Here is a 22,814-nt window from a genome sequence, read left to right as displayed (position 1 = left end):
TTGCGGTGGACACTGTATCTCAGCACAGAATCATCTGAAGTCAAAAAATCAGAGCAAAATATTTTTAATAGAAGTTTTTCTGGACCCCAACGTTTTTATTTAACTTAAAAAATTTTTTATGAAATTTTTGTGGCTGTTTGAAGTAAAAACTACGATTTTTCACGAAAAAATCCGCCATTTTTTATCTGTAAAATCTCCCCAAAGTAAAAAAAATAAAAAAGAAAAACTTTGGGGTCTGGTATTTTATATGTAGAAAATATGTTTCAAATTTGAAAAGAATCGGATAAGTAGTTTTCAAATGACGATGTCCACGGACTTTAAAAATATGCTTTCGAGAAAAACGCGTTTGAAGTTTCTGCTCTTGCTTTCTTGCAGTATAAGATAGGAGGAGATAAAGGCCTATAATTTCTACAGTTTTGCTTCAATTGACTTGAAAATTTGACACAACATTCTTGAAATGTTTTACAATAAGAAAATAAAAAAATTAAAAAATCGATTTTTTGAAAGTGTTAGACCCTACCCCCCCCTTAATGAAACTTCCACCACAAATAATGTTACTGAAAATCCAAATCGAACCCCGTATCCACATCAAATCCCTCGGAGAGACTTTTACCTGAATAACAAAATTAAAATATGAAGGTACTAGCACAGGGTTTCATGCAAAAATTGGGATTTTATAGAATTGAGCAGAATTTTTTCGAGATAAACAAAAAAAACCTTTTAAACAGTTTTTCGCTAATTAGTTTGGTTCCGATTAACCGATTATTCTTTTAATTTCAGTGTTTTAAAGCTAAAATAATAACAATATTTCATCTGAGGAACGAATTTCGATTAGAGTTATCATAAAACAGTTATTAAGCTTCAAAACAGGTATATAAGTGTTTATCAACGATCATTCATGTACTTTTTGTAACTGACCTATCAGAAGCTTATTTTTGAAAATCAATATGTTTTTTTTACCATAACCCTTATCGAAATGGGACCTTGGGATAAACTGTTTGTCAAAACGAAAGCTTTGCGAATGCCTATAATGGAAACAAATCACCCGATAGGGACTTCAAAAATTGGTGCAAAACTGGGTGTTCATGTTTTTTCAAGAAAAATTTCTCATGATTCCATACGAATTTTAGGCTGATTGCGCCATCTATTTCCGTGGTTTGATCGCTCAAATTTAGCCCTGGACTTTGTGCTACGACTGAGATCTATTTAGGCTTTTCAAAAGTTGGCTGATTTGGGCACTCTAATCTGTGCTCTAATGTCCAATAACTCACTTTTGATAGATCGCAAAACTTCGAAAATATCATTTAGTTTTCCTATCTTTTGCAATTAAATATTGAAAAGATATAGAAGCATATTTCAACGCTTTAACAAATAAATATTTTTTAGCATAAGTTTTTTTTAAAAATAATATTCACATCACCGCACAAATAAATTTTGAATAAAATTGATTGCGCAGTATTACAAACCTTATCTGCTTTTTACAAACACAAACAGGATCTCAATGAAACTTGATGTTTCCTCGAAAAGATTCCTTTTTCTTAACTCTAAGCGTACATCTTTCGAGGATATGATGGCTAGCATCTTACAAATGCTAAAACCACCAACCCACAGAAAGCGTACTATGTATGCCGTGACCGGGATTCGATCTCATACCCGCTGGCTTAGAACACATGAAAGCTATCCTCTACGCCACGGGCTGCGGCTACCATGCTTATATGAGCCATTTAGAATCAATTCCCTTATTTTCTGGGTATAAATGGATCGATTTCATCATTAAATCACATTATTTGTTGAGGTTTTCGAGCATTTTTAGTAAATTAAGCATTAATTCTACGATTATATTTTGATTTATTTCACGTATCTGACCATAAAATTTCGTGACGTCACAACGCTTTGCAAAATGCTGCTTAAAAAACGGCGCGTTATGACGTCACGAAACTGGATCACTGTAAAATAAATTTGAATTATCATTTGAGAAAACCAAAAACAGCGATTTGTTGGTTGTAATGAAACAATACTTTTCTGAAATTTTCATAAAATTTGATCGAATATAAGATCTGAAAAATGCGGTTTTTTAAAAGAAAATGAAAAGTGGAAAAAGAGGCGCGTTGTGACGTCACGATTTCTTGTTCTTATTTTTTGATAACTTTTTATTCAATATAAATACTTTTAATTTTTTCCAATGTGCGATATGAACTGTAAAATCTGTATACAATATACCAAAAAATTGTTTTGCAAACGTTGTTACATCACGCTGGAATGGGTCATATATAAAAATGAATTTCTGTCTGTCTGTCTGTCTGTCTGTTCCCTATAGACCCGGAAGCTACAGAACCGATTTGCGTCAAACTTGGCAGGTGAGGATATCGTAGGCCAAGGAAGGTTCCTATTATGATTTGAGACTACTCTCCCTAACGAGAAGGGAGTGGAGGCCTCACAAAAATAAGACAAATATTTACAGAACTCGAGAACCGATCAAGCAAATGGTACCAAATTAGGCAGGGGAGGGTATTTGGGTACAAAGAAAAAAAAAATTGACTATTACGTGTCACTGAAAACTGCAACCTTTAAAATAAATCACCCGTTTTTAACAAAACCTGTCATTTTAAATTGTTTTCCTTGAAAGTTAACGAAGGTTCATTTATTATTACAGCAAATGTCCTGTAAAAAAGTTGTACACTAATAATTGAATGTCACGTAATCATGTTTTTGACCTGAAAAATTACGGTAAATGTCCTGCTTCTTTTTGTTACAGGACATTTGAGTTATTTTACAGGAAATAATTTTTGCTGTGTACGAGGAATGTTTCTATGTTTTTTTGGTACCCCTCCTTCCTTTCAGTGAAGAGAGAGGAAGGAAGGAGGGGGTCTACCTTACAATTTTGTAAATAATCTAAGAACTAATCAAGCAAATAAAACCAAAATATGCATCGTAGGGTACGTAGGGAAACGTTTCTATGATTATTTGAGATCCTTCATTTTTTTTTCAGTGATGAACTAGGAAGGGAGGAAGGGGGCTTCCATACCTTTTTTATTGCATAGCTCGAGAACTATTCGATCAAATCAAACCAAATTTGGCTTGGAAGGTTATTTGGGTACGAGAAATAGTTCTATGCATATTTCGTACCCCTCCCTTCTTTAAGTCGAGAGATACAAAAGAGGAGGGGGCTTCTTTATAATTTTCAGCATAACTGAAAAACTTATGAAGCAAATGGCATAAAAATCGACATGGGAAGGTATTGGAATACGAGAAGTGTTTCAATGATATTTTCTACGATATTTTAAGAACCTTCTGTTTTTCCAGTTGGAAAACTTCTAGAGGACAGGGTACTCCTATATAATTTTTTATAATACTCGCCAACTTATCCAGCTACTGGCACCAAATTTGGAATGGGAGGGTATTTGAGTACGAGGAATGTTTCTATGAATACTTGGTTCTACCGCTCCTTCCAGTAAAGATAGGAGGGATAGGAAGGGGAGAGAGGGGAGAGGGTGGGGAGCGGTTTCTTTGCCATTTTTCGCATAACTCGAGAACTATTCGAGCAAATGGAACCAAATTTGACATGAGAAAGCTTTTGGATACGAAAAATGGATCTATACTTATTCGAGACTCCTTCCTTTTTCCGCTGGAGATAAAGCTAGGAAAGAGAGAAGCTCCCATACAATTGTTTTGCATAAACCAAGAACTTTTCTATCAAATAGAACCAACTATTACATGGGAAATTATTTGGGTACGAATAATGGTTCTATGACTATTTGAAACACCATTCGTCTTCCAGGGAGTACATAGGAAGTGAGGAGAGGGCTGCAATAAAATTTTGTTGGTATTTGCTAGAATCAAATTGGACATGAGAAGGTACATATGTAAGTACGAGTTCTGTTTTTAAAAATGTGCCTTACAGTGTGAGAGGTGGGGGGGGCGGAGGGGGTTCTATATGAATGTTGTTGTATTGCTTAAGGGGGGGGGGGGAAAGGGTCTTACACTTTCAAAAAATCGATTTTTTTATTTTTTTATTTTCTTATTGTAAAACATTTCAAGAATGTTGTGTCAAATTTTCAAGTCAATTGAAGCAAAACTGTAGAAATTATAGGCCTTTATCTTCTCCTATCTAATACTGCAAGAAAGCAAGAGCAGAAACTTCAAACGCGTTTTTCTCGAAAGCACATTTTTAAAGTCCGTGGACATCGTCATTTGAAAACTACTTATCCGATTCTTTTCAAATTTGGAACATATTTTCTACATATAAAATACCAGACCCCAACGTTTTTCTTTTTTATTTTTTTTACTTTGGGCAGATTTTACAGATAAAAAATGGCGGATTTTTTTGTGAAAAATCGTAGTTTTTACTTCAAACAGCCATAAAAATTTCATAAAAATTTTTTTAAGTTAAATAAAAACGTTGGGGTCCAGCTCTCATTTAAAAGCTTTTCCTTTCAAATTATTCTGAACTTTGATTTGAAATGATGGATACAAAAAATCCTAAATGAATATAATTTCCAAAAACTTCATTTATATTTGGGAGATGTAGCAAAGCACACCGGGTCAGCTAGTAAAGGTATAAAAGTGAATTTTTGTCAGTCTGTCTGTTCCCTATACAAAGACTCGAAAACTACTGAACCGTTCAATGTGAAATTTTGAATATAATAGTTTTTGAGGTTAGAGATGGTTTCCAAAATCCTTACAAACCGCTCCGACTTGAAGAAGGGGAAGGTCCCATACAAAATTAATAATAATATGACTCAATTCGGATAACTTTTGTAAACTACTGAACCAATCAACGTCAAATTTGATGTGTAGCTGTTTTCAATACCGGGAATGGATTCTCTAATACTTTGAAACCTCTCCAAATCCAAAAAAGGGGGCTTCCATACAGAATTAACAAATATTGACAATATTTCAACAATCCTCTAAAGATATTTGTTGATAATTGATGAACGTAAACGTTTTGTCATGATTAGATGATTGATTGAATTGACAAAAAAAGTTTCACCAAAATTTTTTGAATTGAAGATATATAGTATTAATACATGCTTCCCGTTTACCTATGTCTTAGTGTTTTCATAATGTTTGGCATTCTTTTTGATTATTCACAAATTTGACTGTATTTAAATACTCCTCCCGCTTTAAATAGGGGTTATTTTTATTGGAACCAGTTATTTATTGTATAAAAGATCCTTTCTTTTTTTCTAAAGGTTCAACCTACAAACCTTCAAGCTGGGTTCAGTCTCAAAATTATCTAGAAGCTCAGATGCCATAAAGATAGTTTGGTTTGAAGGTATGGATTTATTCATACAAGTTTTTATATTTTGTTAACTTGAAATTAAAAAAAATCGTATACTTGCGAATCAAATACGATATACCTCGTTTTTATTTCTTGTCGCAAATGTCATACTCTTGAAAGCAGTGATCTAATGTTATAAATTTAATTTCGACACTATATTTTTTTAAATTGAATACAAAACCTTCGCTAATTCAAAGACACTAAAAAAATTTTTGAGGTCTTGAGATATAGAATGCCAAATTTCTAAGTTTCTCGGCTAAAATTTCTTCGCGGTCTTTGATGTCGCGGTCTATTTCAAAAAAGTTATATGTGAAGAAAATTTTCCTGATAAGATGCAGAATTTTTGGGATCAACTTCCAGGAAAATGATCGAAGCATGTTGATAGATTTTGTATCCTGAAATTTTTTGTGGTTGGTTCTAGCAGCTGTATAACATATTATCATGTTTGAAACCAATCACCAAAACTCTAAAGATAGTATACTTACACAATCGGTGGATGAACATTTACCGAATGATTTGAGAAAATCTATTTTTTTTTTTAAAACTCGTTGCACATTACTTTTCAAATGGTTGATAGAAATTACATAAAAAATCATCACTGAAAGTGAAATTGTGATCCAAAGAAAATGAAGAAGTGAAACCAGTCTAAGCACCAGTGTACGGACAATTTTTTGACATGTTTTTGAGGACTGATAGTCTTCAATCGTATATTTCTTAAAACGGTTATAAATATAAGAAACAAGATTTTATCTGAGTTTGCCCGGATATTTAATACAAAATTTGGAAACAGTCCGGCCCGGCCCAGTTACCCGGACTTTGCCGGATTTATTTACTTAATTTGGCAAATCTAACAAATAAAACTAATCGTGCTGTAGGGGAGAGTGGGGTATCATAGGTCACTTTTTTTCTTTGCTTCATAACTTCTTTATAATAAAAGATAGAAGGGGAACAATATGGAAAGCTATTTTACATTTTTACGGTAACGTTAGACATTTCTTTATTTTTTGAATGCATTAATTTCACGAGTTCTGACTGTTTAAAAAAAGAGTATTTTTTTTATTTTGAAAAACTGTGGGAAAAAGAGCGTCATCAAATCCAATTTGACAAAATAAGGTCCAAAATTTATGAGTTGATCCAAACTGAAATTACATAATAGATTTTGTTATTTCAAAGCCATTTCAGATGAAGCAATAAAAATTAGACTTATGTATGAACGAATAGTTCTTAATTCCTGACTCACGAACTTTTCGGCAAAATTCCTTATATTTAAAGGATTTATGTTCGTCTCTATCGCATTGGAAAAAATGGACAAAATATTTTTCATAGCTCATTATTTGGCATAAGAAAACTTTGCAGATAGGAAAATGAAAAAAAAAAACATCAAATTATAGGTGGCCTATGATACCCCACAAATTGTGGCCCACGATTCCCCACAAGCTATGATTTGCAAATTGGTTGCGTTTGTGTGACTTATATACGTTTCATCAAAAAAAAAACTTTTCCACTTGAAAGAACATCACAAAACTAAGATCATAAGTGTATGAGCATATTTTTGTTAGGTATTTTAGGTCTCTCACGGATGTAATTCGTGGGTGCTTGTTTAATTATGGAAGTACATTTGTCTACACAGAAAAAAATAATGACAATTACGTGTCATAGAAAACGGTTGCATTTGAAATAAAATAACCTGTAATCAAAGAAACACGTAATTTTTAAGGAATCCGCCTGAAAGCTAAAAGTTTATTATTTAGAATTACAGCAAATGTCTTGTAACAAAAAGGAGCATGACATTTGCCGTAGTATTACGGGTTGCAAAAAAAAATTACGTGACGTTTCCATTAATTTCCAGTTTCTCATATTAGTAAATTCCAGTGCCCCTGGCATCCCAGTTCGGTATCACAAAAAGAAACGTCAAAAACGCGCGAAAGTGTTTTGTTTTTTCTGTTGTTTGTTTTGTGTCCAATCGTGCTACAAGAAAATCCAGAAGGTTCACCGTATTTCGTTCCGAGTATGTATGCGGATTCGATGATCAACACTGATGATGTCAGTCTCCCCACCTGCAGCTGCGGCTCAACGTTCTGTATGTGACTCAACAAGAGTAAATAAACGTTGGAAAAGAGTACCGAGTCCTTCCAGCTGTTGCATCGGTGGTTCCGTGTCAATGATATTTGGATCTCGATGTTCTAGGATCACCAGTAATCAAGCGAAAAAGATTAACATGTTCGAACTGAATGCAGTGTTGGGGGTAAGTTTTTTTCAAATATTTTGTTTTTCCAGAAAACTGAATCCTTTTTCGTTCGTTCCGTCTTCCTAACAGAAACGGCCGGATCTATACCCAACGGCAGTTGATCGTTCGCGAATAAAGAAAGCTTTCAAGATCCACCGGGTCATGACGTTGAGGCAACAAGTTCGGGGAATATTACCTTCCGACCTTCGGCAGTTGTGCGAATCGTCAACCAAAAACGATGGAAAAGTTCAAAGTTCTATTCAATGAGGTGTGTAATTTTTTTTTAAAACCATCAACAGGTTTCATATTTTGTCATTGTCTTTAGGTTCGATCTCTTTTTGCAGACATTCGTTTTATAAGACTTCAAAATCGAATCAAAAGAAATTATGGAAAAATCACAACTTGGAAAAGCAGCAGCAAGGAACAAAGCTGGGCATCATCACCATCGATCTAACGTTATACCATTCGCCCGTTATAAGTTATTATCTAATCCCAAGAAGCTCGATTTATGTTGGATTGGTAGCAACTGAACCAAGGCTAATTAAGAATCCTATAGGATTTTTAAACTGTGTTTTAACTTTTTAGGAGAGCGCGAGTTTGCTATGACGACTTTTTCGTAATTTTCAAAGTAACTTAGATAGGGATGAAAAAATAATTTTAGATTTCTTTATTATTATTGTAAACCCAAAAGTTTCTTATAATACTTTAGTCCTTAGAGAGGAACCTTGTGGCTCCGACGATAACACGGCTGGTAAGACAAACCATTAATTTTTAAATAATGCCAGCCAGATTGTATTGCTCTTTCATCAGCTTTTATGTGAAAATCGCGTTATGAATGGTTAAACCAAGACTTATTTAAAGACTTTTTATTAAATAAAAATAAATTGTAATGTATAGCATATAAAAACAATTGCGTTGAAGTATTTATTTCATTTCGTTTCAACTATTTCATAAATAAAACAATAAATTTGAAAACGTGGTAGAAACTACAACCCTGTACAGTGTACCTGGCTTTTAAATTACAGTCCTGTAATTTCAAACCATACTGTAAAAAAATGTGTACTTGAAAATTATCGGCACGTAATTTTTTGTCGACCTGTAAGATTACAGTAAATGTCCTGCTCCTTTTTGTTACAGGATATTTGCTGTAATTTTACAGTAAATAATTTTTGCTGTGTAGGCTAGTTAAATAAAAGAGGCATATGATGCGTTTATAAGTCAACAGCACATAGAAAAACATGATTACGCAAAGTTACGACGATAACACTTGGATTGATTTTCTTAACACACAGTTGAGATATTTAGAGTGGTCCACGTTTCCCCATGGCCCACGTTACCCTGCTCTCCCCTAATATTTTTTTTAATTTTTGCATTTTAAACGAAATTGTTTGAGCAAGTTTTATAAAAATAATCACGAAAGGTATTTTGGAAGCCTTAAACACTATTAAAAATCTGTCTATTAGTTTTGATGAAATTTTTTTTCAATTCTTCCTCACTTTATTACTTTATTTTTATTGAGTAATTTCTGAGTTTTATCAAAATTTGCCCGGATATTACCCGGATTTCGCTCGACAATTTTGAAATCAAATGCCCGGATTTTGCCAGGTTTTTAAAAAAAATTGTCCGGAACCTCATGGCAGGAAGAACCACTGCACGAAGGGGGAGAGGTGTTGGTGACTAATTTTTTAAAACATTTTTTTTTAAAACAAAGACTTCATTTTCTTAAAAAAAATCTATGCTCAAGCCAAATATGTTAAATTTACCAAGAGGCATCGTCTTGAGCAAAGGTTTTACCTCCAATGAAAAAAAATTCTCAACAGTAAAAGTTTAAAATTAGAATTTGCCTCCTTAATCTAATGCTGCAAACTATATCTAACCTTAAGATTTTCATACGAAATATGGCTTTTAAAAAAATGCAATATGAATAATGTTCAAAATCTATCAAAAATAATAAATTTCCTGATGATTTGTTATGACATAAATACATATTTTCGAATAATTAATAATAAATTACAAAATTAATATTCTGTGCTTAATTTTAAAAAAAATAAATTGTTTGCATAACATAAAACTTAAAAAAAAATTAACACACTCATAAACCTAGAATCTCAGTAAAACTTTATAATTCTGGGATCATATTATGATTAAGTATTTAAAATGTGAGTGTCAAGAAGTATACGTGTCGCTTGCTTTTTCTGGACTCTCATAGGGTAGGGATATGATAATTGTTGAAAAATACAATAATTTATCCAAAAAGAAGACGAATTTATGCACCAAATGAAGATTTGTGGCTGTCATTTTGGCTATGTTCATTATGAAAGCACATGAAAGCTGTGGTGTTAAAACTAGTGCTGTATTAGTCCGGGATTTCGAGAATTCTCGGAAAAAGGATCGTTAGATTTGTCGATTCCCGGGAACGCTAAAATGGTCGGGAAATCGATACTCTATTTTGCATGGAGTAGTGATTTTTATCCGCACTCTAACAAATACTGGAACCGGAGAGCTCAACAAAAGATAAAAATGTCCTAATAAACGAGCTTTACCCACTCGTGAAAGAACTATGAATCTGTTGAGAAAAAAATCTGTCGATGGAAATAATTTTATAAGGCTATGATCATTTAGTATCCGGGCACTTCATTTCGGTGATAGCTAGGTTACTAGAGCTCGGATATGCAAAACTTTAGCAGCGTTGTGTTGGTTATGAAAAGGACCTATTTTTTCAAATTTTTACGTTAACGTGTGTTTGAGATATTTATGGTGCAAAAAGCCATAGTAAAAATAATTTTGCACAAATTTGCTCCTTTCACGCACTTTGCGCCACGGAAATTCATTATTTTTGACTTGAAAATTCATGAACTGTTTATTTTTTCTGAATTTTTTTTGGTCCAGATGGTTGATAAGTATAAGGAGCCACTCTAGAATGCTTACGAAATTCAAATCAAGCATCGGAGTGGAACCCTTGATCTCAACTATAGCAACAAATTTATGGTTTTTGGGGACAACTGATTGCAGACCTCTTAACTATGCAGTAAATCCGTTTCCGACAGGCAAAAAGTGTTGCCTGTCAAGTGGAAACCCGGGAATAAACTAAAAATTCCATGGATCGCAATCTGTGCAACCGGCTTTTACGCAATGTGACAGACGTGTTCTGATGGACCAAGAAATTTATGTTAAACCCGAATTTAAGAGGTCTTATTCTTCGAGATGCCTACTCATGAAAAGGTTCCAACCAGATTCCAATTGATTTTTACAGATGAATTTGTGTAAAATATCATGATTTTGAAAAGGTTTAGCTTCTCTGGTAAAAATAATAGATCAATACATGGCCGATAAAAGTGTGCAAAGATAAAAAAAATATTTTATCATAAAGTAAGAGAATTTCTTGTCTTCAACGATAAATTATTTTTTTAATATTTTTACATTAAATATCATAACAACACCTTCATTTCCTCCATAGAAGTTTTTCGATCAAATCAATAGTTTTTAAAATACAGAGATTTGAAACTGCCCGGATACTAAATGGTCATAGCCTTAGACCCTTAGCTAAAAAATATTTAAAAATAAAACTTTTAATTTTTTTTTCGAGGTTGATTTTTCATGCATTAAAATGGATTGAAATATTTTGTAGTAAGAAATATAAGAAAGTTTAAGTTCATATATGGGCTTGTTTGCGATAGAGGATCAGAGGAACCGTAATGATCCGTGCATTAGAACAAAATGTCTTTCTTCGACAGAAGTTTGTGTTGAGGACATTCGAAACTTATAAGAGTTGAATATAGATTTTTTTTTTCAAAACATTAGCCGGGCGTGATAAAAAATCATACCAGTCGATGTTAGAAAATATCATGATTTTAAATTTTATGAGAATTTATTGGCCATGTGATTAAGATAATTTGGGAATTTAAAAGACTTGATTGAGAGGTTTTCCCAATTTTTTTCTTTCAAATTCCCAGTGAACACTGAAACATAGGATCTATACCCAGTCGAGTCTGGTGTTATAAATCTGAACCCAGTAATAACCAGTACATACCTCACAGTGGCCGGTCCGCTCCCGAGGTCGAACGTAAACTCCACGTAGCCCATGTTGAGGCACAGCGAAATGTAGTCACCGTACTCGTGATGGCCGCTGTACAGCAGAAGACCGTCCTCCAGGAGCGGCTTGATGATAATCTGCACCACGTGGCCAACCATTCAGAACCGATTGGGATCCGATTTTGTATTGGTGGTCGGTTTCCGTTTACGGTTGATTTTTTGGAGAACAGAAGCATCCCGCACAAGGTGGTTTGAACGGAAGCGTTTTTGCGTATGGTTTGATTTTTTTTTTTTTTTTACCATCGGTGCCGTGTTTCATTGTCAACAATTTCGCCGATAGCGCCGATTGGTGCGGATAACCGGAACCCCCAACGGTTTCGATTTCAAGTGGAGTCGAAATTTTTCGCATTTGATTGGATCACGCAAATTGTGGGTGATTTCCGGTTGACGGCAGTCGGTGTAGCCCAAGCGCATTCGAACGGAATGCCGTCGAATTTCGAAGGTTTCATGGCAACCGCAAGGACGTCGTCATCCGAAAAGACAAAACCATTTCCGGTGAGGCAGCGAAAGTTTAGAAAAAAAATAATGGAGACATACTACAATCAGAAAATGGAAATATCGACACATATATTCAGTTCCGAATTCGAAACGAGAATTCTAATGTTTTAAATTTCAAAACAACAAACACCTCACCTTCAACTCAAACCAAATGATGCAGGTATCGCCGAGCGGGGCGTATCGCAGGTACGAGGATCCATTAAACGAAGGCACCTGTTGGGAAAATAAAATGGATGAATAAAATTTGCAGGTTTTATTGTAACAGGTAAATCATCAGCCCCCATCAAGGGTGGGGAGCCAGAATAACGAATGGGATACGGAAGAGGCAGAAATAAGAATAAAACAGCAATTAGGAGCGTGAGCCTAATTATCACCGGGAATAAACACACCGGGGAGTTGAAGTTCGTTTGCGAATCGAAGCGAAACGGGGAAGCGTGGGTTCATGGCAGCGCACCGTGGAAAGCGAAGTTTAGAAATTGCGAATCCCAAGCGAGCTTAGAAGTTTCGCACAGTGGAAAGTTATTTGAGTTTATATGTCTTCAAAGTTTGAGTATCAACAATCTTTCAGTTTGATTAAATGTTTTGAACAATGATTTAATTAACGATGATAATGAATTGTATTCCTAATAACTCCCGTTATTCAACTTATAATGAAAAAGTAAAAATTCAGAAATGTTTGCATATAGTAAAGGTGTAAGCATGCGTAATATTGTTGAAAAATATTGATTTTTCAACGTTGTTGAACTAGAGTACTTTCATGAAAACTGTTATCAAAGAGATACAAATCTATAAATTCATAATGGTAAACCATTTTTGATGTAATATCTGAGCTAAGGTTGCCAAATATCCAAGATCATGAGAAAGTTAGGGCACAGAAACCACGGCCGTACAGTATTTTGCCACTCCATTGCTACTCCAAACGACACCACGTGATGGTGAGTTAAATTTCGCGCAACCATTTTTCTCACTCACTCCAAATGCTATCCAATTTGGAGACGGCCCTTTTAAAGGGGGTTGTCCATAAAAAACACTCAAATGCACAATGAGAAAATTAGGACCCGAAGTCCTCAACAAATCAAAGCCGCCGTTTTGAGAGCCTGGCTGAAAATTTATGTTACGTGAAAATTTCACAGCAACTCAAATCTGTCCTCGGATTTGACCGGACCCAACCGAATGGATTTGAACGAACTAAAAGGCTCTTAAATACTTACAATATTTTAAAAAGGACTACGTACTGATGAAAACATGATAGAACGACATCTGTTTTACCTCTCTTTACTCATATGAAGCAAATGTCATTTTATAAAATTATTGCTTGGTGTCTAACTTTTAAGTTGATTGATGATGTTTGAATATCAATTTGAAATTTAAGAATGCACTCAACAACACTCTAGCATCAGTTCATTTGACTGATTTATGCTCAAGATATGTAGTTTATTTTTGTAGATTTATTTTTTTTGAAAAGTTAAAATGTTATCTTATTTTGATCGCCGCTGTGATATATTCTTATCTAAGTTTGTGGCATATCGGCGAATTGAAAATCTAATTAGAGAGCAATTAAGACAGATATGAAAATTGATAGGTGGAAAGGTCAAAGCTAGAGCGCTTTGGGTAGAAGAAACGAATAGATGGTGAAACTGTGAGCTAGGGCATTGTTTCTTATCGACAGCATGACTGCTTGTGTGATTCTTTACCCAGCACCTGCTGGCTGTTTGTAGTAAGTGACGAAGAAGCCACATTGCTACCCACAACCAGCTCAGATGGGTCGAACACATGAGGTTGCGTTCGACCGGGCAAAAAATCACACAAGCAGCGCTCACAAGTGCTGTTTTGATTGCTGAACCAATTCTATCGATGCGTGCTACTTGTTCAAGTACATCAGATGGTTGCTACTTATTGTTTTTTTCGCATGTTATCCATCCGGTGCCTTACTTTTTCGCCAAGTGCCTCGTGTTGAATCGTGTTGTTATTTGTTTTCCCATTTCCCCCTTCTTTTAGCCATTTGATTTTGTTATCTTATTTTGATCGCCGCTGGGATATATTCTTATCTAAGTTTGTGGCATAAGAATATATCCCAGCGGCGATCAAAATAAGATAACAAAATCAAATGGCTAAAAGAAGGGGGAAATGGGAAAACAAATAACAACACGATTCAACACGAGGCACTTGGCGAAAAAGTAAGGCACCGGATGGATAACATGCGAAAAAAACAATAAGTAGCAACCATCTGATGTACTTGAACAAGTAGCACGCATCGATAGAATTGGTTCAGCAATCAAAACAGCACTTGTGAGCGCTGCTTGTGTGATTTTTTGCCCGGTCGAACGCAACCTCATGTGTTCGACCCATCTGAGCTGGTTGTGGGTAGCAATGTGGCTTCTTCGTCACTTACTACAAACAGCCAGCAGGTGCGCGGTAAAGAATCACACAAGTAGTTTCATGCTGTCGATAAAAACAATGCCCTAAGCTCACAGTTTCACCATCTATTCGTTTCTTCTACCCAAAGCGCTCTAGCTTTGACCTTTCCACCTATCAATTTTCATATCTGTCTTAATTGCTCTCTAATTAGATTTTCAATTCGCCGATATGCCACAAACTTAGATAAGAAAAGTTAAAATACAATTTTCATGAATGCAGGATTGTTTTCAATGAATTTAACTCCCGTAGCAATTCATCAATTCATCATATAATATTCCCATCAAATTTTAATGTTTCCCTAACAAATTTCAACTTATAATTTTTTTCGTCAAATTCATTTTAACTCCGAAATTATGAGTGGGGTATCACCGAGGTAAATTTGACCAACAATAAACTTTTCCACATTATCATCAATAACTCAGTCTATAGTTTGAATTTTTGAAAACTGTTGTCTAGGTTTGAAAGCCTATTAACTGAGTAATAAATAGAAAAAATTTGGTTAGTATTTGAACGTTTTTCTATTAGTGAAAAACTAATTTCAAAATCTTCACATATCTGTTTTTTCCGAAGCTCGCAAACAAACAGCTCTCCTGATGATACCAAAAAGATTATTAATATTTTTAAAATAAAACGTTAAAAATCTAGGTTAAATTGATAAACTGGCATATGTAAATATTATTAAGGTGTTCTGTATCCTTTATTATCAAGAAAACTCGTAAAAATCGTCAGAATAGAGACTGATCAATGTCACCCCAAAGCACCAAATTCTGAACAGAGACGAAAACGATTTTTAAATGAAATATAAAGTAGTCTAATAAATTGCTGCATTCATGTTTCACGTCCATAGGAGTCCAGTTGTGGTTTCAAAAAAATAAAACATGCCACATTCCCCTTAACAGAAAAAATAATCGAAATAGATTGAAAAAAGTGATCACTCTTACCCCGGATTACGGTACTAAATCCCTTTTTCTTATTATCAATATATCTTTTTCGAAAAAAAAATTGCAGATCGCCGTGTTTTACATTTTTTTAAAGTGAGTGATTTGAAGTGCTGCAAAAATTAAATTGACACATGAACCCGTAAATGAACTCAAAGCGTTTTCGTGGGACAAAAAAAAATGATATTTTGAAAAATAAAGGAGACTTGATCCTTTATTAAAGAAGACTTGATCCTTTAATTAGGGTACAATAAGCTTTGGCAAAATTCTAGAAAAACCAAAAAATAAAAATTCCATTGACTTTTTTTTGGTATTTTAGTTTTTGTTTCACAGTTTTTAAGTCACAGACAAAACGAATTCTAAAAGTTTGTTCACCACCCTAAAATTCATTGCATACTTAAAGGCGTAATTTTTTTATTTTCAGATAAAAGCACTTATCTAAGCCCAATTTTATCAGGAAATGATTGGATAGATATAAATCATTGGATGGATATAAATCATTGGATAAATATTAATAATTTCGTGCCTAGTGATCTTCATCCACTCAGAAGAAAAAAATATCTTTTTGGACTCGACGAATCAAGTGAACCCTTAACATACATTTTGAAAATATTTTTCTTAAAAAAATTGAGAATTTATTATTAGTTTGAAAATAGGGCATTAAGAAGTTCATATGAACCTCTAACGATTGAAATCTTCTATATAAAAATGGAGGCGTTTTCTTTGTAACACCATCACGTATAAACGGTCGGTCGGAATGATGTGAAATTTGGTATCCAAGGGTTTTGGATCAGAGATGGTTTGTATAATAGTTTCAAGAATCTCACTTTTTATGAAAGGGTCCCCATACAAAATCAACATTAAATAGGACACAAGCCGTATACTTTGATTACGATTTTCATAAAAATCAATTCGAGAGCTCGATGCAGTTAAGGACATGTGTAAAGCTTAGTTCTTTTAGAAATGGGACATTTACGAATGCCTGTATCTAAAAAACCATTCGTTTGAACGAAATACTTTCTATGAAGAAAAAGAAGGTAATGTTATGAACTTTTATGAAAAAATTTGAAAAAAAATATTTACCGTTTTTTGTTAAAGAAATTTCTACTTTATTCGTGGTATCTCCCATTGGCTGGCGCACACTTTTTTCAGTCATGGTATTGATCAGTTTCTCCAACTTATACTTCGTAAAATTTATATTTTAGGTAGCTTCACCCTCCTTCTTCAATTTCTGATACTTTTTGGTCCAATTCTTCTCTGGACATTGGAAACTGGAAGCATTTTAGTGGATACAGTTGTTTCGAAATGAACAAATTTGAATATTTTTGACCACATTTTTGAACGTTTTTTTTCGGTACCGGTTTTTCAGCTTAAGAGCTTTGGAACTATCAAAAAATGGTTGTTTGAGGTTGGATTTCAATGAGTCATCACTAGGCAACACTTTCAGCTTATCGGAGAAAATTGTTTTGGACGTTTCAGCGATCTACCCTTAGTTTTTCGTTTATTGAAAATTAAAAATGCTGGTATGAGACTCGACTTCCTTGATGAGCCTGAACCGTTGTTGCCGATCATGTGCTTCTCTCCAATGCTTGATTTGAACTTTGTGGACATTATTGACAGTGTTTGCATACTTATCCACCACAGAAACTCAGTAATTCTTTGAATAATCAACGGTTTTGTCAGCTATCAATTTGATAATGACGTATTTTCAAGGAAACTGTGCAAAATTATTTTTTTCTTTTTCTCTTGCATCGTACATATCTCAAAAACGCGTAAATATTAAATTTTGAAAAAATAGGTCGAATAGTACTTTTTACAGGCAACAAAATGCTGTCAAAATTTTCAATATCCAATAACTAGTTAACGAGCTATTGGCAAATGAAAGTGTCCCATTTCTAAAAGAACTAAGCTTTATGAAGTAAAACATTTATTATGATTTATTTATTTAAAGGTAAAACGAAGTTTACCGGGTCAGCTAGTATTGAAATAAATATTTTGATTAGAAACATTTCGTTTGGGAATCATTTTAAATTATTAAAAAGATCTTACAGTCACATTTTGTTAACATTTAAACAAAGTGCAATAACTCAAAAATAATTTTTTTAAATTTTTTTAGATGAAAAGTTTGTTGTTTTGTTCTAATTGAATTTTTTTTAAGAACATTTGATTTATGTAAGACATTCCAATTTCGAGCTATAGCTGAGGAATCAAGCATTCCTATGAATCAAATATATTCATACTCATCTAATGATTTTTTTTAAATTCTGGTTCAAATTTTCCCACAAAATATTTTCATGAAAATCGAGAGATTCACCTTTGACATTTTTTTTATTTAGAGATGTTTTGACCAACTTATTAGACAAGTCATTAGCGCCGCCTATGATATGAAAGACAATTCTTAGGATTTGTCGTAGATGATACAGTTCATCTCCAATCTTTGCAAAAAAAAAATTGAGTTCATGGTCGGGATAAAGGACTTAGAAATAAATCTTATGAAAAGTAGTTTCTCAAAACCAAAGTTAATCAAGTGCCTTAAGACTACTTTGACACTTTTCAAGAATAGCTGAGGTTGCCGGATTGCCCGGTTAAATCTGGGTTTACCCGATAATTTTATACAAAATTTGAAAAAGTTTGTTCCGACCCGGTTGCTGGATCATTGAAAAAAGTCCACATTTTGCCTGGATTTATTCAGTGTGCTTGGATTTTGCCGGATTTTTGGTCGACAATTAATTAAGAATTCAAAGATTCTGGCAAACTTAGGTATAGCAAGTTGCCTACTTTATATACGTACATACATTTCATAAACAAAAAACTTCAGTTGAAACATATTTATGGAATCATGAAGACATTTTTGCCATTATTAACTAAAAATAATAAAATATGCAAAATAGGACGTCTTTTAAGTAAGTATTCCAAATTGATCGGTTTTAAACGGGCTAGCTAGGATTTTTGGATTAAAATTGGGAAACCCTCGGTCTGGTTTGGTTGTCTGAATGTCAAGAAAAAAGCACGATTCAGTCCAGATTTTTCATGATTTTAGCAAAATCAAATAAAGTTAACGAAGTTGATGGTTTTGCATGGAATAACAATTTTTTTCCTTATTTTAGAAAAATTAATTTGCAATCATTTATTTGTTCAATTTTTTTATTTGAATTGTAAGAAAAATGTTGAACGCTGCTGATGTTATGGTTAATCCATTTTTCCCATTTTTTCGGATTTTCTCTTATATCGCCCGGTTTCAGAGATTGATGATTAGAAACCCAATGCCCGATTTTTGGAAGGTTTGTCTGCATAAATGCTCGGATTTTTCCTGGAATTTTTACAGAAAAACCTGGCAAAGTCCGGTCGAAATTTCATCTAAAAAACTGGGCAATATCCAAGCAAACCCGACCAAAGTACAGGTATTTGAAAAATAAAAATTAATTTTCATCGACGTGCATCAGCGGCATTCGATTTCAACTTTAAAATACCATAATAATAACACAAATTAATTTCAACGGAACAAACTACAAAATTTTGTTATCTGACGTAAAACCATAAATTATGTAAAATAAATAAAAGTTTTGTTTAAGTTTTTCTCATACTGTGGATCAATCCAGAAAACATCCGAACTTTTTTGCTTGATATCCGGGCGACCAGATCGGGCTGCATCTTTTTTACCTGTTCATAGACTAAGGTTGCCAGATTGCTTAGTTTTATTAGGGTTTGCTTGAATTTTTAATAATAAATTTTGGAACAGCCCAGCTCGCCCCGGGTTCCCTGATAGTTATCATTGAAAAAGTCCGGACATCATGCAAATAACTAAAAATCAAATTGTGCTGTAATTTTTTTTTATTTATGTCTCCAAACGAAAGTTTTACAAAAATAATCATTACAGGTTTTTTGGAAGCCTAAAATACAATTTTAATATTTGTTCAATAGTTTTGGTGATTTTTTTTTATTTTTTTCTAAATTTTCGTCTTATATTGACCTTATTCGAAAAACTGCTTACTGGCGACGCCTGAAAACTTTTCTTTGGTGCAGATTGAGAAACCCAGCAGCAGAACCAAATAAAGGTTTTCTCTCTGTGTCGGAATTGAAGCATGCTGAGCTCGATCTAATTTCTCAGATTCAGAAGGTAGTGTTTGCGGATGAATGGAAGGTATTGGCAGAAGGAAAATCGGTGTCTAGGAGTTCGCCGATGCGTTGGTATAACCCTTTCTTGTCCTCTGAAGGAGTAATTCAACTTGGTGGTAGACTGAGGAATTCTGATGAGCCCCATGATGCAAAGTATCCTGTTGCCCTGCCCGCTAGGAACCCTTTTTCGACGTTGCTCATTAGGTATCACCACGAGAAGCTGCTACACGCAGGCCCACAGCTTTTGTTAAGTGTCTTGAGACAGCGTTACTGGAATTTCGGAGGAAGAGAAACCGTAAGGACTACATTCGTCGTTGTTTGAGATGTTATAGAGCCAAGCCATCTCCATTCCAGCAGTTCATGGGCGATTTACCTGCTTCCAGGGTGACCATCACCCCAGCCTTTCGACGAAGCGGTGTGGATTATTTCGGCCCCGTTTATGTCAGACCCGTTCCCCGTCGCCCGGCAGTCAAGGCCTACGTTTGTATTTTTGTCTGTCTGTGCACAAAGGCTGTTCATCTGGAACTGGTTTCAGATTTGACCACTGACCGCTTCATCCAAGCGTTGCGTAGGTTCGTAGCTCGCAGAGGAAAATGTGCAGAAATCCTATCTGATAACGGTACGAATTTCGTTGGTGCCCGTAACAAAATGAGAGAACTTTAAGAGCTTCTAAGGGATCGTTCTCATCGTGACCAAGTAGCAAAGGAGTGTACGAATTCCGGAATACAGTGGAGCTTTAGTCCGCCGAGCGCTCCCCATTTCGGTGGTCTCTGGGAAGCTGCCGTACGATCAGCCAAGAATCATCTGCTTAGAGTTTTAGGAGAAGAACCGGTATCACCAGAGGATTTCAACACGCTATTAGTCCAGGTGGAAGCGTGTCTAAACTCCCGACCATTGACACCCTGTTCAGACGACCCTAACGACTTGGACCCCCTAACACCTGCTCATTTTCTCATCGGTAGCTCCCTGCAAGAAGTTCCGGATGAAAATGTCCTCGATGTACCTTTTAATCGACTGAGTAAATGTCAGCAGGTTCAAAAGCGATTCCAACAATTTTGGAAGCGATGGCGAAGGGAGTATTTGTGTCAGCTGCAAGCAAGGACCAAGCGGTGGAAGTCCCCAGTTGGTATCAACGAAGGCATGCTTGTTGTCCTGAAGGACGAGAACCTCCCACCCCTACGTTGGAAAATGGCTCGTGTACACCAGAATTACCCTGGCAGCGATGGAGTGGTACGAGACGTCAAATTAAAAACTGCGCAAGGATACATCGATCGCCCAGTAGAAAAACTTTGCATTCTTCCCATCAAACCCATCGAATCATTAAACCCACCTACAGTTGAGCTCTGAATCCTTCCCATTTCCAATTTCCCACGTTCGTCGAAGAGGAGTTTTTTTTTTATAATTTCAGAAATCCTAGCAAATTTCTGGGTGGGTGAGGATGTCTACGAGTGAAATGGCCCCTAGCGACACCACTGATAGCCGGCAACCAACCAACCCAAAATCCAAACCAGCTGATCTCGACCGAGCCGGTGTATTACATGGACCAGACCAAGCGAGCAACGACCTACAATCGACCACACAAAAGACGACAACAGACCGTTTTTTTATCCCAGGATTGGTACCCGAGTCACTGATCGATGACACCGGCCGGCAATCATCAGACAGTAAATCTGGAGATGATCATCACCAGCCGGTATTGTTTCTGCTACAGCAGCGAATTTTGTTGAGCGAGAGTATTGGAGCCGAAAAACATCGCAGCCTGTTGGTTTCGGAGGTAGAAGGCAAAACTCGAAACTCGCACCAGTCGAGTTGAGCCTGCCAACCACTCCGGATATTTGATCGTTTTAAATTGTTGCGTGTTAGAATAAGTAAATACATAATTTAAGTTCAAATCAGTTTTTAATTAAATCTTAAGTAAAAAATAAATTATGTGTTTGTAAATAAAATTGTGCGTAGTTTTATGGAAATCGTGCGTGTGCTTTAACTATTCGGTCCGAGAAATTTTGTATGCGGGAAGTTTTCGTTGAACCACGGACCGTTGCAGTTTCGTTTGTTTGGTTCGATGCTGGCGGGCCGACGGGAAAGTTTGAATCCACTTCGAAGGAAAGGTACGGCCCCAACAGAAAGAGTGCTTCAACGGAAATCTTTCACTACTTTAACTCCTATTCAGAAGGAGTTTCAACGAAGGTCCATGGAGTTCAACAGTGTCAACGCAGTCGAATTACGACACAAGTTGACAAAGTTCGATATTGAACTAGTGTTCACTAGCTCTAATAATCAACTGAAATCCATCTTAGGATCGACAAAAGATCCAGTGGAGCTCCTTCATAGATCTGGTGTGTACAAAATCAGTTGTTCCGACTGTGATAAGGTGTACATTGGACAAACCAAAAGGAAGTTGATTGATAGATTCGAGGAACACATGGCTATAGCTAGATCTGACTCAAAGAAGACAATTCTTCCTTCACAGAATCCTAGATCTGCAGTAGCTTTACACATGTGTGAATCTGGTCACTCTATTGATCGAGGAAATGTCTCGCTGATCCGGTCTTTGAATAGTAGTTCGCTTAAATTGGATGTTGCTGAAAGCATTGAAATCTTCAATGAAAAATCAGTTCATCTCTTAAACGGAGACACCGGACCAGGGCACACTTGGTTGTTCAAATTCTTAGGTAAAAAGAAATACAATAATTTACCTGACAATGCCCAAAACCGGGTAGAAAATAATTCAGCACTACCAGAAACACCCAGAATAGGGTAGGTAGACCCAAAAAACAGACAACGACACAACTGCAGAGCATTCGGAGGTTTCTGCTACCTAGTAGTAGCTTACCTAACCCGGACAATATAAGGGAGGGAAACGATACATTCATCAATCGAAAACGTTCACTGAAGAAGGTAGTAAGTTGCTATTGAAATACTGGTATATGAACTTCATTTAACGTGGTTGAATTAAAAGGAATCTTTCGATTGCTTTGATTCAGTCTCTTAAGATGTTATTCAGAGCTTAGATTTGAAGGTTCAATGATAAAAATAATTTATTTATTCTATTTAACCTGTCTTTTTAGGATGGAGGCATTTTACAAACATGATGGGAGCATACAAAAACACTCTGTTATTCCACATATAGGGGAGGAGCGGGCTATATGCGCCTATTAAGCAAAACACGGATTTAATCAAATATCACATCGAATATCTGTACAAAAACTATATACACGTGTGCAGGCATCTGTTTTCTATACAT

General features: G+C 35.2%; 1 protein-coding gene and 1 long non-coding RNA gene across 4 annotated transcripts in view; one reads left to right on the top strand and one right to left on the bottom strand.

Annotated features, from left to right (window-relative positions):
• Positions 1 to 22,814, bottom strand: part of LOC129757038 (pikachurin) — an 865,561-nt gene that overhangs the window by 79,015 nt on the left and 763,732 nt on the right. For both annotated transcript variants that reach the window (XM_055754138.1, XM_055754139.1), the window contains 2 exons: positions 12,234 to 12,311; positions 11,539 to 11,678 (listed from right to left, as the gene is read on the bottom strand). In XM_055754138.1, coding sequence (XP_055610113.1) covers positions 11,539 to 11,678; positions 12,234 to 12,311 — 218 coding nt within the window. The remainder of the gene's footprint in view (positions 1 to 11,538; positions 11,679 to 12,233; positions 12,312 to 22,814) is intronic.
• Positions 7,190 to 8,146, top strand: LOC129757046 (uncharacterized). 2 transcript variants are annotated; one of them, XR_008739598.1, is made up of 3 exons: positions 7,190 to 7,526; positions 7,599 to 7,776; positions 7,853 to 8,146. It is a non-coding gene; the product is annotated as an uncharacterized LOC129757046 (long non-coding RNA). The 2 variants fall into 2 exon arrangements; XR_008739597.1 differs by having other exon boundaries at positions 7,834 to 8,146.

Source organism: Uranotaenia lowii, chromosome 3 (genome assembly GCF_029784155.1).
Source record: "Uranotaenia lowii strain MFRU-FL chromosome 3, ASM2978415v1, whole genome shotgun sequence".
NCBI classification, from domain to species: Eukaryota; Metazoa; Arthropoda; class Insecta; order Diptera; family Culicidae; genus Uranotaenia; species Uranotaenia lowii.
This window is presented reverse-complemented; position numbering and strand designations above follow the sequence as displayed.